This window comes from Macaca thibetana, chromosome 7 (genome assembly GCF_024542745.1).
Source record: "Macaca thibetana thibetana isolate TM-01 chromosome 7, ASM2454274v1, whole genome shotgun sequence".
NCBI classification, from domain to species: domain Eukaryota; kingdom Metazoa; phylum Chordata; class Mammalia; order Primates; family Cercopithecidae; genus Macaca; species Macaca thibetana.
Genome location: NC_065584.1, coordinates 74,591,990 through 74,610,247, shown reverse-complemented (window position 1 = coordinate 74,610,247; position 18,258 = coordinate 74,591,990). Strand labels below are relative to the sequence as shown.

At 36.5% G+C, this 18,258-nt stretch overlaps 1 protein-coding gene across 13 annotated transcripts in view; it reads left to right on the top strand.

Annotated features, from left to right (window-relative positions):
- The window catches only part of NPAS3 (neuronal PAS domain protein 3), an 866,046-nt gene that overhangs the window by 256,559 nt on the left and 591,229 nt on the right, over positions 1 to 18,258 (top strand). For 9 of the 13 annotated variants that reach the window (XM_050798322.1, XM_050798323.1, XM_050798320.1 and 6 more), the window contains one exon: positions 11,271 to 11,515. In XM_050798322.1, the coding sequence (XP_050654279.1) occupies positions 11,271 to 11,515 (245 nt within the window). Of the gene's footprint in view, positions 1 to 11,270; positions 11,516 to 11,625; positions 11,677 to 18,258 lie in introns of all 13 variants that reach the window. The other 4 variants (XM_050798317.1, XM_050798316.1, XM_050798319.1 and 1 more) reach the window with 1 other exon arrangement.

Below are 18,258 nucleotides of genomic sequence, written 5' to 3'. Positions count from 1 at the left end.
GGGAGGTGGAGGTTGCAGTGAGCCGAGAGAGCATCACTGCACTGTAGCCTGGGTGACAGAGTAAGACCCTGTCTAAAAAAAAAAAAAAAAAGTTACCAATATTTGTCATCCTGTTACTTAAGTAGACTTGGTTAGAATAACTAAATTGTAATTCCTCAAAGGCAGATTTTTATGAGAGTACTAAGCACCTAATAAAGGAATAGCAGCTTATCAGAGGACTGAGCACTTTTTTAAAACGCGTGTAGGGTCCAGGGAAGACTTGGTTCCTGAGTAATGGAAGCCTAGAAACAGGCATTTCCTATGTTGTCTCACTTTAAATGCTTCTATGTGAAATATCATGGCTCTTCAAATTAAATCTTACATGATAATCCCTGCCACATAAAACATTTAGGCTCCTTATATATGTAGTCTTATGCCATAGAGCCACCCTGCCAACAAGGGCCAAACCTATTAGAGATGGGAAGTACAGTAGTTAATTAAAAAGCAAAGAATGATTCTAATTACAGTAGTTAGGTCTGTGTTACAAAGCTTGGTAGAGACCCCAAGATACCATCAATTGTGGCAGCTTCTTAACCCAGACTTGGGACAGGATCTGAGAACGTAGTTCAGGAAGCACTGTCTGTGCAATATGTTGTGTGTTGATTTGTATACGTTTTCTCCTCCGTAAGAGCCTGTAGCTGCCATCAGGTTTTCAAGGGTGTGACGCATGGAAAAAGTCAATCACTGAATGGAATCACATTCCATCGCCAACCAGCAGCCGGCAAATTATACACCGAACAAAGCACTGCTTTGGGATTTCGAGGGGGCCATAAAGGACATAGAAACCCTGGCTGCATGCTAACGGACTCAGTCGTCTGGTTAAGACCCTTGTGGGATAACTTGAAGAAGGGACGAAGACTTCTCCCAGCCATTCCAATTCCAGCTCTCTTTTGGAGGCGTGACCAAGCCAAGCATTTTCTCCAAATACTTCTCAGGCCCTACTATTGCAAAAAGTAGGGAAAGGATGGCATTTGATAGCACTATTTGGCCAATCATTTATTGGGGAAAAAAAATGCCTTTAAGCATCAAGGCACTTCTCATGCTCAATATGGATCCAGTAAAATATATTTTCATTTTTTCAGAAAGTAATTTTTATATTAAAAAGTTTACTAAAGAAAGTCCAGCAGATAGTTAGGCTCCACACCCTATATGCAAAAGAAATGGTCTTGCCATGTAGAAATAAACAATATTTTGATATCTAGCAGCTCATTCAGATATGGATATATATTATCTCCATATCTTTAAAGATATATAGCTATAATTATATGATCTCAACACATGCTGCTTTAGAAACTGCCAGTTATTGTTGAACATATTTTAAAGTATTTCTAAGCCATTGAATATTTTTGAAGGTCCTTGTTCAGTATCTTGAGAATATCCTATACTTTAAAGCTTATTAAAAATGCAGTAAATATCCTTTTTGGCTATATGTTTGTTTACATACTTGGTTATTTTTTCTTAAGGGTTTCTATAAGTTAGCATGGGCCTAAAGTGGACAAATTTCTAAGCCTTTGGATATGTAGTTGCTAAAGTGTTTTCTAGAAATTGTAATAATTTAGGCTCCTGGCAACCATACATGTGCTTTTGGAATCTGGATGAAAGGTGAAATAGCAGTATGTGTCTTAAAAAAAACAGATAAGTGAGAGAAGGAGTGTACAGTTTCTTGAGGCTGATGAACTTGTATTCTCAGTTGTAGTGTTTAAAAAGAGGGACCATTTTACTTAGTGATCTCTATTTCACAAAGGAACGTGGATAAAGTATAATGGTGTGTTCACTGGTGTCAAGTAAAGCATATGCTATGTTTGCCAGTATTCACTTGACCATAACTTAAATTTTTCATACATAAAGATCTTTAAACTTGTCAAAGCATACTTTTTCCCTTCCAAATGTGTTATATCAAGCTTGAAAGTCTTCAGAAGCTTTCTTCCACTTAGTTGTGCTTTCAGAAGTGTTTGAAATCACACTTAAAGAAAATTAAAAGAAAAAATGAATTTTCCCTCTAGAAAGGTCATTTGAATTTGAATTCCAAAACAATTTAGTTTGGGACTTATAGCAATTAACAGCAAATCTATCTACTCCAAATTGGAATAGGTGTTTATAAGCCTGAAAATAGGAGTTTTATTGGATATTTCATTAAGGAATTAAGTTTTCATTGCAATTATTATGAAATTTATAAGGGTGATTATAAATTAAATAAAATTTTATCAGTGACCTAATTGTCATATAAATATAATAGAAAAAAAGGAATCAGGATTTTATTCCTATAGTGGCAATATTGCATATTAGTGATAAGAACTTGGGTTATCTTGCCAAGGTTCAAATGACATCTCCAACCATCATTGGCCTTAGGTAAGTTACTTTTCCTCTCTCTGTTTGAATTTTCTTGTGGGGCAATAAGACTTCTGGGAGGACCAAGGATCCTGGTTTGCCCAGGAATGTCCTGTTTTTAGCACCTAAAATCCAGCATCCAGGGAAAGCCCTCTCTGAAACAAGAAAATTCCCAGTTTTGGGGGATGGGTGTGGAAAGCTGGAGGGAAAATAAAAAAAACTCATACAGTGCTCCCCCTGCCGATAGTGGCTGAAAACAATGCTGTTTTTAGCATCATTCATATCCAGCGTAGACTACTAGCTTCCATAGTCACTGTTACCAGTTTTCCCCTTCATTGCTGATACTCACAACCATGAACTAGATGATGTTGAAAACACTTGGACCTTGACTGAAATATAGTAAGCATTCAAACATATTCATGTTTATCAATATATTAGGTTCCATGATGTTCTTTGATGGTGCTGTATACTATTAAAAAAGCAGAAATAGCATGTATTCTTTCCTGTTATTCATATTATGAAAAATAGTACTGTAGTTCTTTGGAGTGGTAGAAATTCCAGCAATTGCCCTTTGCATAGTCAGTGAAATGTCCTGCCATCAAAGGGTGCCCACAGTTCCCTCTGATTTTTCCTTTCTGCAGAGATGCTCTGACCCTTTCAAATATTTAGCTGTGGACTTTCCTCTCAATGTGTGCTCACGACTCCTGTTACTGTTAATGGAAGTTACACATGTGTGCTCACCAGGATGAGAAAGCCTTTATCCCATGTCGGGCAAAGACCCGTGATCCTGAATCTCTTTCTAAACTTCCGACCTGAAGAGAGCAGTGCAGGGAATTGCTGCTTTCTCACTATATTAGCTTCTTCAATTTCCTTTTAATTGGAGCCTGCAACCCAGATTCTTGTAACTTCAGGGGGATGAACGATACAGATTAAGATCTGGATGCTTTCCAGGAAGTTCTCAGCTGAAAGAACATTAAAACACACACACACACACACACACACACACACACACACACACACACACAGAGTTGTGGCTATTCACAAATTGCATGCAGTTGCCTAATGAGTCCATATTTGCTTCTGAGTTTTCACATTTGCAAACTGCACTGCTGAGAAAGTAAGTGAAGTGTTCACCCATCTCTGAGTGTGAACTGATTGATTTGATGTACAGGAAAAATACTAGAATAGTCCAAATTGTAAACCAGTGGCACAGAACACAGAACCTTCAAATACAATATTTTACCCTTGTTCAGGACATTCATTTATCCTCAAGAATTCTTTTTAATGTATAAGACTTCAATTTATGTTTAAGAACTAGTAAACTATAGCAGTTTGACAGCCATTCACACTTAATTCTGTGCATTAAACCAACAGCATTCTTTTCCACAAACATCCATTGTTAGGACAATGCTCTCAGACAGAATTTATGAGAAATGGAATTATGTTACCAAGGAGATAGCATTTACTATAATGAAGAGTAGATCCTAGAAAATGGCCCCTTTTACAGCAGCTCAGAGCAGAGCCACAAAAGCAATTGATTGGTCTTGGCATTTAGTCTTATATCAGCTGTGTCATCCATAGCTTCAGGAGTGAGAACACTAATCTAAAGTGACATTTCTGTTCTGGCGGGCTTTTCTGCCCTGATGAAAGCAATTACTTCATTCCTAAATGATAATTTGCAGGAGTTTCAGCCACTTTAATTGATAATTTTTTTTTTTTTTGTTCTGAGTTCAATTGTGAAGTGATTAGCTGATTTGGTAAATAGAAATTTAAGGTGTGAAATATACAAGTTGCTCCAAGGTAAAGTGCAATTTATTGGGTGGAAAGAAATTACTTGATAAAACTGTGGTTTTTTTCCGTTATTATGGAACTGCCAGTTATATAGCTCAAAGTTCTTGGGGGAAAATGAAGAACAAAACACTTTGATTCATGAGGTTTTTGGCAGACACCAAAGAATACAATGAATAGTTTGGTCTTGCTGTGGTTTATTCAAGGGTTATTTGAATCAAGGTGAACATCAGTTGAAAAGGACTGTGCAGACCTCTCAGCGTTCTTTATTACTATTCTAATGACTCATTCTGGAATTAAATCCTCTTATTTAAAGTGTTAAGAATGAAAATGCTCATTGGCTAAAACCAATTAATTTAATTATTAAGTTCAAACATACACAAGGCATTTTCTGAAGATGAGGGAAGGCATTCAGTTGAATGGCTTTAATTACTCTTTTGATCTATTTTACCACAAGTCAAATGGGTCAGGATTATCCCATCAGAATTTATCTTAGTTTAAAAACTCTAAGTATACATCTTGATTTTGATACTTTATCAAATGTTAGCAGTTGCAGATGTTTTTTGACATATTTTTTAAGCAATCAATTTCATATTTTCCTACATGTGGAAAAATAATGGTCATTTCACATGTTAAATGAGAAAAATAAAGCAAGAATGAAGGTCAAACTGATTTAGCACATCAAACAGTCTTTGTCAGCCAAGCTTAATATATCCTGAGTTTGTGGAACAAATGAAATTTTGCTGCTATGTTACACTTTGCTTCCAAACAACCATTACAACTGGTTTTATATATTGTGTGAGCATCAGACCATCAAACAGTGCATCTTTACTGACGTGTTTCTGCAGTGATGATCTACAGCAGCAATCTGCCATTTATATAAGGGCAAAATGTGCATCTATATTTAGTTGTGAAATTGGCCTATTATACTCTTGATGTTTACAGAGGCTAACATAAATTAATGATGACAGCTATGAGCAGTGCATTAGTTAAGCAGCAGAGTTCTTACCTTGAACTTGAAGGTTCCAGTTTTAACTTCCAGTGTATACTATCCAGCTTTCTTTACACATTAAAGAAGATTTCTGAAATTATTATCTTTTTTGGAGAGCATTAAACTACTTCAATTTGTGAGCTTTGTTGTGCATATCCTACCAGATAATAGTTGTTTGTGCATTTCTCAATTACATTACCATTACCTTGTAAGAAAGTTGATATTTACAACCATGCCAAAAAAAATATTCTTGGAAGAATTTTTTTCCTTTGAAGTAGGCTGATTTGATTGACTTTGAGCTCTATGTAATGTCAATGTGGGGTGGGCTCTTCTACTAAAAGTAATGAAGAAAGGGCAAGCATTGCTTATAGACTCTTTACTGTACTTTTTCCCTGGGAAGGCTCCTCATTCAGCTCTTGTCAGGGCAAGTGTAGGTATGGGAGTAACTATAGATTTCACCGTTAACTACGACCAGAGATCTGACAAGTATGCAGGTGTTCAAAGGTTCATGAGTTAAAATGCTGAAGCCTTTGATGAATTTTTGATGGCTGCATTTTTAATACAGGTCGACCTTCTTCCTTTGAGGCTGCATGCCAGATTAATTGATAAATAGTAGAAGTCTGTAGTGCTGGGTTCTCCTAAGCAAAACAAGTAGGAAAATCCATAAAAACCTGTCTGTCTGACTCCTTAGAAGTACTTTAAAAAGGTAAAATTTAAAATGGTTTTGACCCTGCTTCTCCTTTCCCCTATAGTTAGATAACCAAAACCTGCCATGTTCTTTTATAAAGACTAGATATTATATTCTAAAAGTTTACATGAAGGTGTTATGTGTTCCAACTACAGCTTGGAGTAGGATTTTTACATAGAGGTAGTGTGGATCTGTCAATAAGGTCAGTATCTGAACCTCCTTCATAAAAATAAATTATTTAAAAGTTGATTAAAATATAGCTATGAAGATATCACTGAAGAGGAAGAAATATTTGGTTAAGTTGGCTTCTATACTCTGTGGCTACCTATTTTTAATATTTGTTATCCTCTGTGGATGTACAGCTGTATTATTTCCATAATTATAACCATCTCTGTGAAGTGGGAAACCGAAGTAATCAATTTTTCAAAGCTAAATTTGATAAACCACAAAGGATAACTTACCTCTTTTAATTAAATAAGTCATCAAGTCCAAAGCTATCTGTTTTTCCCACTGTGGACAAGTGGCCCAGTAAACAATTGACCCCTTATCCAGCTTTGTGGTAGATTCACAAAGATTGCAAATTCTGAGTCAGTTTCATAATATTGGCTTTTTGATAGCATTAGCACCCTTTTTAAAAAACTTTTTTGGGGATACATTTTGCTAGCTTCTAGCTTGAAAAGAATTTCATGATTTGACCTTGCCCCCAAAAATAGAGGTTGAGGAGGCAGCTGCTGTCCAGCTTCCCCACTTCCGGGCACCACGTGTCCTGGGTGAGCTCTCCATGGTCCTGGATCTGGGGCTTTGCCTGATTTTCAAGAGAACTTTTAGGTTTGTGATCTTTTGACAGCTATTTTGAAAGATCATCTTGTCTAGGAGTACACATATACTCCTGATTAATAATTATCATTGCCATTTAAAAACCTTCCATAGGCATTTTCACAATCTTCCTGAGTAATCTGTTCTTGTAACAGCTGTTTAGATGTTCATTTTATAATATAAACAAAATTACTTGTCCTGCAATTGAATGTAACCTTTTATCTGTTACTATACTAAAAAAATGGCTCCTTATGACCCTGCACAAAAAAATTTATAAATCTTTAAGCATCTCCTAATTAAATATATTACTTGAACAACTCATTAAGTACACTTATGGTATACAATGAGTAGACCATAGACAAAATGAGGACTATAATAAAATGAAAAATGCATTATGTCAGAACCAAGGAATAGAAATTAGAGAGAAGAGAGTGCACGCTATTAATGGGCATTGCAGGCCTTAGAAGGAAAGAACAATCAATGTGAAGTGAGCTTAGGTTTCCATTTAACATGTCTTATACAGCATTACTATGTGTCAGGCACCACTGTAAAGATCTTATTTAAAAAAGGCTCATTTAACTTAATTCTAACAACAACCTTATAGAGTATTATCCCATTTCACAGATGAGAAAAAGTGAGGCAATAAAATCACCTCAAATGTATATAATTAGTAAATAACAAAACCAGGATTTATACCCAGGCTGGCTAGCTTCACAATCCGTTCTCTTATAAGAAGAAATTATAGACATTAGGCTGGGCATGTTGGCTCACATCTGTAATCCTAGCAATTTGGGAGGCCAAGGTGGACGGATGGATCACTTGAGGTCAGGAGTTCGAGACCAGCCTGGCCAACATGAAAAATTAGGTGAACACGGTGGTGCATGCCTGTAGTCCCAGCTACTTGGGAGGCTGAGGCAGGAGAATCACTTGAACCTGGGAGGTGGAGGTTGCAGTGAGCCAAGATTGCACCACTGCACTCCAACCTGGGTGATAGAGTGGGACTCCATCTCAAAAAAAACCTAGAATAATAGACATTAGATGATTAGCCTTTTGAGAATCTGAAAATCATTTACTATTTCTCCTATCTATCTACCTATTTATATGCACACACAATAATGCATACAATATCCACATACACACATACATATATGTGTGTTTTGAAATTATTGACATTGTTTTTGTTGGTGGCAATAATGTTTTGTGAGGATAATGTAGTCATCAAAAGGAGTTGAAATTTTCATTTGCTGAGGATTCATGAAGAATCTGTTTTCTGCTATTCATAATCTAAGTGCAAGAACATTAGAGCAACGGAAAGTTTAGGCCCAGGGAGTAACTATTTGGGTCTGAAGTTTAATCAGATTTTAGATGGCAGAGATCGGCACTATAACATTTTACTCATGTACAACTAATCTATCTTTAGTACTCTAGACATAACAACCACAATACTTTCGTTTAGAACAAAACGTGCACATACAAAGTTTATTTTGGGTTTTAATATAGTTCTTAATCCAGTTTGGGGATTGCTTATAACTAGGCCCTACTTTACAAAAACAAGTGAAAGATTAATGCACAAGCTAGAGTGTCATTGTCTTAAGGTCTTTGTCTTCATCTGTTACACCAGCATCTCAACAACCTTTATAATCCTTTGGCTGTACTTTATTGCTGTTGCCCACAGAACCAATTACTACTTATTACAGACACAGTGATATCATTCTGAAAGTCTTCTAAACTATGGTCCCTGCATAATGATGCGATGTGGGAATCGTGGAAATCCTTTGTTATTAAGATTACTGCCAAGAAGATTACTTTAATAGGGGGACACTGTGTGCCTTAGAGTTAAAAAAAAAAAAAAAAAGAAAAAGACAAGGTGGAGAAGAGAAAACAAGGAGGTAGGATAGGAAGAGATAAAGTAAATTCTGACCAGTGCTGTTTTAGAAAAGTAGTAAAACATCAGAAAACATGTTAGGCAAGGCATCCAAAGGCATTAGTGTCTGCTTACTCCCCTTCCCTGAATGGATAGAGAAAAGCCATCTCCCTAATATATATCCTTTATAGCCTACTGAGTTGATACCTGTGATCTTGGGCTTTGTCTCCCATATGAAGATGAATTTTTTCCTTAGATTATTGATAAGCCTATAAATTAATTTCAATTTCAGAGTAATTGCTTAATCCTCTACTTTCCTTCAGTTGAATAAATTCCAGATGTAAATATTATGGTATATTACGTAGGTAACAAATAAATACATTTGTGATCATTCTGAGTGACATGAATAAAGGAAAATTACATATAACATCATGTGAAGCTACTTTTGTAATTGACTGTCCTAACTATTACCCAATTGTAAAATTAGTCCCTGATCCATGTCTGACCATGACATGTTTTATTTGGCTTGTGTGACTTTTTAAAGCTTTAATTTGTTAAAATACCAAAATTGGGAAATGTCATATAAAAGTTCAGATGTTGTCCTCTAGAAGTGCTGACACCAGGTGTGACTTTCCCCAAAGCGGCATTGGCTCAAACTGTGCTACCCCTTGGCCAGAGTTGTCCTTCAGTTCCTCTCAGTCCCCACCAGTCCTCGTCACTCACTGACATTCCCTGCCTGAACCCTGAAAGCCCTTGAGTTCGTAACCCCTGCTCTAGAGCCCCATCATAGTCACTTACTGAACCAAAAGAAAAGTTGTAAGTTTAGCCCACCTTCTGGAGTAGTATTTAATTGCAAGAACACAAAAAGAATAAAGCACTGAACTTGAACCACTGCTCCTTCCCCTATGTACAAGTGTTAGGGAAAATATGTCCAGAGACATAGTTTCTTTTGGCACAGCTAACTTAAATGTTGGTAGATAAATTACTTTTATTCTGTAAAGGGAGGAATGTGAACTATTCTTGTATCCTAAGGTGTTAACCTGGATCCTAGTTGTACTTACACTTCATCAGATTCTAAGACATCTCTCACTTATGTAGCTTTCAACCAGCTAAAATTGAGCACTTGTAGAATTGAATGGAGGTTGGCCCAGTTATTGGGAAATAAGTGATAAAACATGTCTTTTCCTTGTAAATTAGTAATGTTTCTGCCTGACTTTTTCGCTTGAGATGTATCAAGGGACACAGATTTTGTCACCTGAGACTGCTGTTATTCTGAAGATGATAACATTAACTTGTCTAATTCTGAGAAAGACATTTGTTAGCTAATGTAGACTATTTTATTAATAGAGCAAACATAAAACTGGTTGGGTATTAGCCTAGCAAGTATCTGACCAGAGCATTATGTCATTACTTAGATTACATAGATATTCAGTAAGATATTTCAGGTGTGATTTTGGCAGTAAAATACAGTGTTTCCACCAGGAAACAATGTCAGGAATCCTATAATGTAATAGGGAATATTATTCTCCATAGTATATTAAAAGAGAATGGAGCCTCACTGCTGAGTCAATTTTGATCTCTTCTATGGTCTTCTTTCCTTCCTTGTTTCTCTCTTTCTTATTATTTCATAATGGAAAAAAAAAAGAATGCTAGACTCAAATATTTACAGTGCTTTCAGAATTCAATAAAATGCATACATAAAAATAATTTTAATGGTACCTTGATACTGAAAATATTATCTAGCTACTTATCATTGGGGTCTGATTTTTTAATGTATTTCTCATCAGACACAAAGCAGAGCAATTCAGAGCAGGTGGAATTCTCCTGTCAGATGCTCACACACAACTTCAGTTGTGCCAGATTCTGCCCTCAGCAATGTGAGCAAACTTCAAACAGAAATGCACATGAATAGTTGAAGGAAAATGCTGGATCCCACCTGTTGCCTCTTCTGGGAAGTAATATGTCTATAATGTTTATGAATTTTAATAACCCGTACAGAGCTTTATCTTTCAACATTAAATTTATATTATCCTAAAGTTTGACTCCTTTGGGCAATATATTTTATTCTCTAGTATCTTAGAAAATCTATCTACTAATGTATGTCCATTAATAAAGAAGTATTCTCTTATCAAGCAGTTATCAGCACATTTATGAAATTACATTGAAATCTTCATTTTAAATATGATGTTTTCTTCATCTAACTGAATGTGCTGTGATCTTTATTGAGGGCTGGAAGCATATTTGTTGATTCTGACAAGGTGAATTGTACTTGTGTTTATCTTCTGCTCCCCAGGATTATAATTGAAATGAATTTTTCAAAATAGTTCCTTTTGATTAAGATCCCATACTGATGAAAGTTAAGTGAACAAAAGTATTAGTTTGAAATAGATACACGAATGTAAGCCCAATTTATAAATTGCTTATAGTTGATAATATCAAGCCACACCTGTAAACCTTCTGTTAGGTCTTAGGAACAATAAATACATCTCAATGCATGGACAATTGGAGGAAAAAAACCTTAACAGGTAAAACACAATTTTTACTCAATGGACTTGAGTTTGCAAAATGTAAGACCGGAGTTAGAGTTTATGGCTTTCATGGACATTTTCTGGAATTCATTTTACTGTCACTCTCTAATTTTGAAATAGTTTTTGGTAGAATTTTGGTGGGAAAAAAGGAAATACAAAGAAGGCAGTATTTGAGTGATGACAAAGTCACATATTCTAAACCACACGTTCTCACTCCTTTGATTTCAGTTTACAAGCATTGAGAAAGGAGAAATCCCGAGATGCTGCTCGCTCCCGCCGGGGAAAAGAAAACTTTGAGTTCTATGAATTGGCCAAGTTGTTGCCTCTTCCTGCAGCCATTACCAGCCAGCTTGACAAGGCATCCATCATTCGACTTACAATTAGCTATCTGAAAATGAGGGACTTTGCTAACCAGGGGGACCCTCCGTGGAACTTGCGAATGGAAGGCCCTCCACCTAACACATCAGTAAAAGGTAAGTTTTAGGCCACTGTTCAGTCTGAATATGATGGTCTGTAGGGGTCTGTAAGATGAAATGTTTACCATCATCCTTTCTTCTTTTCCTGCATATCAAATCCTTTAAAGGGATACAAATGTGGAAATCTGAACTCTGCATGAGAAAGACACCATGTGAAGGTGAAATAAACCTCTTATTTTTCTATTTTATTTTCAAAAGTCTATCAGCCTAAAATTCTATCACTTTATATAAGATTTCAGAGAAACGAAAATGAAATGACACATTAAAATGCTTCTTGGGTTTAATTTATGTTTTACAATTACATACAAATTCTTCTTCATGAGTGGAGTACGGACATATTTGTTAAAGCATAGAGCTGACATTTTCTGCCTTAAGTAACGAAAGAAAGGCAGGGAGCAGAGCTCTTCCATCCTTAGCAGACATTTTACGTTAAAGATTTTATTGACCAACAAAAATCAATCTATGTATTAGTGTTTCAAGTTTCCCTATATACATATTACCTAAAAGTTATAAACATATTTTTTATTCTAATCCTTGATGCAGTTACTCTTACAACTTAGTATCTTTAAATATTAGGTCATTTTCACTCTGATGCGTAAGACAGTATTTTCTTGTGTGTTCCTGAAATTCCTAATAATTTATGGCATTTAAATATGCATGCATACATTTATTGATGTATATGTGGTGTTGGCCATTGGTTTTCTATCTTTAAGGATATTCTATTCAAGGTGTATGGCCTAAAGAATCTGCTAGATTCTTATGTTCGCATTCTGTTTCTAGACACTTGATAGAATTAAATAAAACTGGGCATTTGGAGGAGTTGCAGGCAACTTCCTCTGGGGAAGAATTAGCTTCTTTTGTTACATCTTGCCAACTACCTTTGGAAAAGTCCCTGTACTCTTGGCTATAACAGGAAAGGGTACTAGTGGGGAGCTGTAATCTTTTGTAGGATTCAGATTGAAATGAAAGGTCAAAAGCAGTTGTTATTTACAATTTTGTGGTAAGAGCTGTGATCACATATGTGTCCGTGAGAGTGTAAAGTTGTTACTTGGGGATTGTGTTATGCATATTAGAGGTGGAAAATGATAATTTTAATTGTAACAGGTTATTTTCTTCTAGAGCAACAGTTGGCAAACATTTTCTGTAAAGGGCCATGTAGTAAATATTTTAAGCTCAATGGGCTACTCAATTCTGCTGTTGTAGCACAAAATTAGCCATAGACACTACGTAAAAAAAACAATGTGGCTATGTTCCAATAAAACTATATTTACAAAATAGGCAGCAGCCACAAAATTAGTCCCATAGGCTATGGTTTGCAGACCACTTTCTAGAGTGTAAGAATGACACTTAAAGATTGAGGAGAACACACAACAGAGGTACCTCTCAAGGACAGGATGTCAGTCAAAGGTAGCCCAGGAAAAATAAAGCAAGGCACATTCGATCTGTCCTTTTACATCCCTTCTGCCCTTGAGCTTGTAGATACCAATTCAGTAACACACTAATTCATGTTCTAGATTGTATTAGTCTGTTTTCACATTGCTATAAAAAACTATCCGAGACTGGATAATATATAAACAAAAAGGTACAATTGACTCACAGTTCCACATAGCTGGGGAGGCCTCAGGAAACTTACAATTATGGCGGAAGGCAAGGGGGAAGCAAGGGAACCATGGCAGCAAGTGAGAGAGAGAAAGAGACAGCAAAGGGGGAAGTGCCACTTTTAAATCATCAGATCTCGTGAGAACTCACTATCACGAGATAGCATAGGGAAACAGCCCCTATGATCCAATCACCTCCCAGAAGGTCCCTCTCCTGACACGTGGGATTATTAATACAATTAGAGACAAGATTTGGGTGGGGACTTAGAGCTAAACCATATTATAGATACTAGTACCAAATTTTTCCAAGCTAAATATATAAATATAATTTTAGTAAATATACATTAGACACATTTTTTTCACTCTAGTTTGAGGCACAGGCTATCTTTATTCCAAATCATACAAGATGAAAGGATGAGGGTAACAGGTTAGGAACCATACCATGTGAAAAATATGTAATAATTATTCAATTATATAAGTTCAAAAGTATATTATTCAAATGAGATAATGGAATGGACCTGTATTTATTTAACATAACTCAGCAAATTTTTATTTATTTTCATTGTTAAAGGTGTTTGTAGTCAATAGGCTTTCTTGGCAGTAATGGCTACCAAAGTAGAAAAATGTGATGGTTCTGTTGTTTGTCCATTTGTCTATGATGTAATAGTCTAGCTTACTTCCAGAATCATGGCCTTTTAGGCATGCAAATGTATAGATGACATGTAATTATTCCCTCCTTTTATGAGGGATAGTTAGATGAGGCAAGTGTAAAGTGGAAATGACTTTGCAGTTCAGTGTTAGCATATCTAAGGTAAGAATCCACTTTTCTTGCCTTTCTATCTAGTGTTCTATCACTTCTTGTCATCCCTACAGATAATATTTGTTTTATATCACCATCATCAAACGTTTTAGGTGAGAATTTTCTCAGCTTCAGACTGTTATAATACTTCATTTTTATTTTGTGGCCTTCAATTCAACTCTTTAACTTCTTATTATGATTAAGATGTATAAAAAGAAGATAAAACGTGGTTGTTGCCCCCACATTGTTGCAGTTTCTGGAATGGCATGGTAGTGTCACTGAGAGAAAACAGGGTGGTGGAGATGTGTGGTTAGAAACCTGGAAGGAGATAACGGATTTTATTATATTTAAAATTCCATCCAGATGATGACAGAGCATCTAAGTTGGTACATATACACTTTCACTATTAGTAAACTGGTGATAGGTTAGAAATGAAGATGTAAACATAGTGACTCCCTACTGTCTACCCTGGCTCTCAAAAGTAGCTAGAAATATAAGGAGCACTTTCTATAAATTGGTTCTACTGTAAAATATATGGACATTTTATTGCTTTACTCTAATTCTTTAATGCAAAACTGCTATTCATTCTGATCAAACATTCATGAAACAATAACATCAAAAGAAATTCATTTTAATTTATTAAGGTCTTCTATGTTGTGCCCTTGAAGACGTTCATATGGATAAACAAGCTTATATAAATAGCCTGCAGCATCATGTGAAGTGCAGTTCATAATCCAACAATAAAACGATAGACATTATACTTCATGCTTCTCCAAGCAATCTCTTGAATAAACCTAAAGGCATTTGGAAATTTGTATGAAAAGTACTTACATTGTGGTGGCAGCATTTTTTTAATGTGATGAGTTGATCATGTTAATAATTAAATTTCAAAGCTTAAATTTAAATTTGTCCCACACAACTGTATAGAAATTTAATCACTTTAATTTATGGCTTCAGAAAGGTCCTTTACTGTGCCCTGTGCAGTATTCATCACATCTTTTCTTAACAGTCTATAAAGGTTGATGAGTTTGTTTTGTGATTCCCATTGTATACAGATTATTACAAGTTATGCTTGCAGAAAGAACACTCAGGTGACAGTATGTAATATGTCCCAAGTCAATTACTTCATGGAAATGATATGTTAAGCAATTGGAAGGTAACTGATAGTATTTTCCATTATTTTAGAAATATCTGTATTGTTATAATACAGATCAAATCTACAATGAACATTATGCATTATTCAAGAAATGACCAGGCATTCTCAGCAGTGTTTCAGCTAAATAACTGATGATTGTAACCTTTAAAGAAATCTCATTGTGGTGACTGTTGGTAAATCACTTCTCCATTCATAGTAATCTCTATTTAGAGGCTATCTAGAAACCATTATATCTTTTATTAATCTTTAAAGCAATAGCCACTGATTTGACATTTGCTAAAACTAGATAAATTTTCTGTCTTTCTAATATCACAGACTTCAGTCAATTTTAAGAGTCTGTCGTCTGCTGCAACTCTATTAATCTAGGAATATTTACCGTTGCAGTCATAAGTTTTATTTCAATTTAAATGTGGCAGCTTTTAAACAACAATTTGCCTATGTGTGTGACAGGCAACAATGCTAAAATATGTAAAGTATAAGAAATTCTTAGTCTTTGGAAAGGAACAGTTGAAAAATATGCAAGATAACTGGTGATTAAAATTGACTGAACACATTAGGGAAGAACTTCACTGTTTTCATAGAATTTCCCTTCACTATTTTGGGCATCTATTGTGAATTAAGTAGATGTTTCTGAGAGGAGAGACTTGCAGGCCTGTATTTAAGCAGCATATTAGCTCTCCCTAGCCAAAGACTAGACTCTTACTAAAGCAATGATGTTAAATGGATTTATTTTAAATCATAGTGTAGTGTAACTGAGTATAGGTCATACTCACAGTGACACTAAACTACTGCTACAATGTTGTCCTCCAAAATTAGATAGCATTTTATAAAATGGATTCTGTTTCAATAGAAAGGTAGAGATTCTAAGACTGAGTGATAGGTCATCTTGGTCTAAGCAGTTCAGGGGTTTTCCTGTTCCTGTTCTGGCATTTTCCTGTGTACTGACATACATTTACTTCTACCAAGTGACATTCATGCTTTGGGGCAAGGGTCATATTCCTCATTACTAAAAAACCATGTGAGATGAAAGTTCGTAGAATCAGTACATGGCCATGTACACCCAGCCTATGACATTCTTTTGTCTTTTTACATGGGTAAGAGGAAGAACCCAGACTGTACACCTGAGATCCTAGCAGGAGCCTCCCACAGGGCTAGATGAGTAGGGCAAAGATGGTAACTCAGTTCTTGCTTGAATCCTCTTCCTACCTCCATCATCCTCAGCAGACTGAGGAACAGACTCCCTGCTCTGATCTCTACTTACGTTTGTCCCAATCCATAGTAGGTGGTGGTACCCAATGGAAACAGAACCATTCAGAAGCTGAGCTGCCAATGTTCATTGTTGTTTATTTTGGGAGTGAGTGCCAGGTTTTACTAGGACGTGGAAGTGTGATGTAGTTGACTTTACTTAGGTATGCTTTCAGGAAGTCTTTTTAATTATATGCTGTTATACTTTTGTATATTTCTAATGAAGTTATGACAGCCGAAAGGAGCTCATTTAAGAAGTAACCTTTTACGTTATTTTATTTTACATCATGATAAGACAAGCAATGTTTATATCACCACATTTCCCCAGGACTATTATCTTTGACACTGGGCAGGAAGGGCTTTCTGACCATTGCAGGCTACATGATAAGAGAGTATGTCTCTGAGACTCTAATTCTTTGCAGTTTTACACTTTTTCATGAAAAGCTTTGATGACTACAAAGGTGAACTCTTTATCATTGAATTATTATCTAACTCAGCATGAAAAATATTATATATAGCATTGCTGGTATCTTGCTGCATGCCACTGTTCAAGAGTTGGGCTTGTCACTATTGTTTTCAGAGCATCTGCTACAACGGAGCATTCAGGATTACCCTCAGCTCCAGACAGCGACTTGAGGAAAGCATATTTTTGAGAATGATGGCTGAGAATATGTGAATATTCAGGTGTCCTACTCAGCTATTGCCAGAGAACAAGCAATCACAACATCTAAGTGGCACACAACAACAAGCTTATACTCATGGAGCTGCGGTTAGGCTGGGAGTTGGCAAGTCTAGACTGGGCTCAGCGGGTGCCTCTGCTTTGGGCCACAGCTCTAGCTGGGCTTGGCTCCTTGCTGGGGGTTCAGCCTAGCTCTGTCCCATGTTAGAAGGCAGCAGCTATTTGGAAGTAGCTCTTTTGTGGTGATGGAGGCAAAGCTGTAAGAAGGGCAAACAAAAACATGCAATGTCTCTAAATGGTGTGACTCAGAACTGTCATGGGGTCATTTCTGTTCAGTCGTTGGGTCAGAGCAGATTGCATGGCACAGACCAAAGTCAAGGGGCAGGGAAGCACATTGCAGCTCTATTGGGAGATACTGCAAAGAAACATGGCCAGTTTCACAGATAAAACATGAAACACACGAATCTGTAACGTAATTTACCTTATCTAGGGTAGTACTTGTGTATTGTTTTAATCTGTAGTTTTTGTTTGCCCAAAATGAGAAGTGGGCTAGGCATGGTGGTTCATGCCTATAATCCCAGCACGTTGGGAGGCTGAGGTGAGAGGACTCCTCGAGCCCAGGAGTTTGAGGTTACAGTGAGCTGTGATTGCACCGCTGCCCAGAGGGAGAGCTTGTCTCCAAACATTTTTTAAAAGGAGAAGTAGAGGCCAGGCGTGGTGGCTCACACCTGTAATCCCGGCACTTTGGGAGGCCGAGGTAGGCGGATCACAAGGTCAGGAGATTGAGACCATCCTGGCTAACACGGTGAAACCCTGTCTCTACTAAACGAACAAACAACCAACCAAAAATCCCAAGAATACAAAAAATTAGCCAGGCGTGGTGGTGGGCGCCTGTAGTCCCAGCTACTCAGTATGCTGAGGCAGGAGAATGGCGTGAATCCAGAGGCAGAGCTTGCATTGAGCTGAGATTGTGCCACTGCACTCCAGCCTGGGCAACAGAGCGAGACTCCATCTCAAAAAATAAATAAATAAATAAATAAGATTTTAAAAAGTTTTTAAAAATGAGAAGTAGAAATGAGGAATCTTTTGTGGAGACTTTGGAAATGTGGGCAAAAGAGTGCAAATGTGCTCTTTTGCATTCTACATCAAGATTAATCAATCTCTATCGCCACTATTATCTCATTTTTCTCTAGCAACACTGAGTGGTAAAACCCTTCAATTTGTGTCTTTGAGTATGTCATCATCTGACTGAATTGCTCTTTT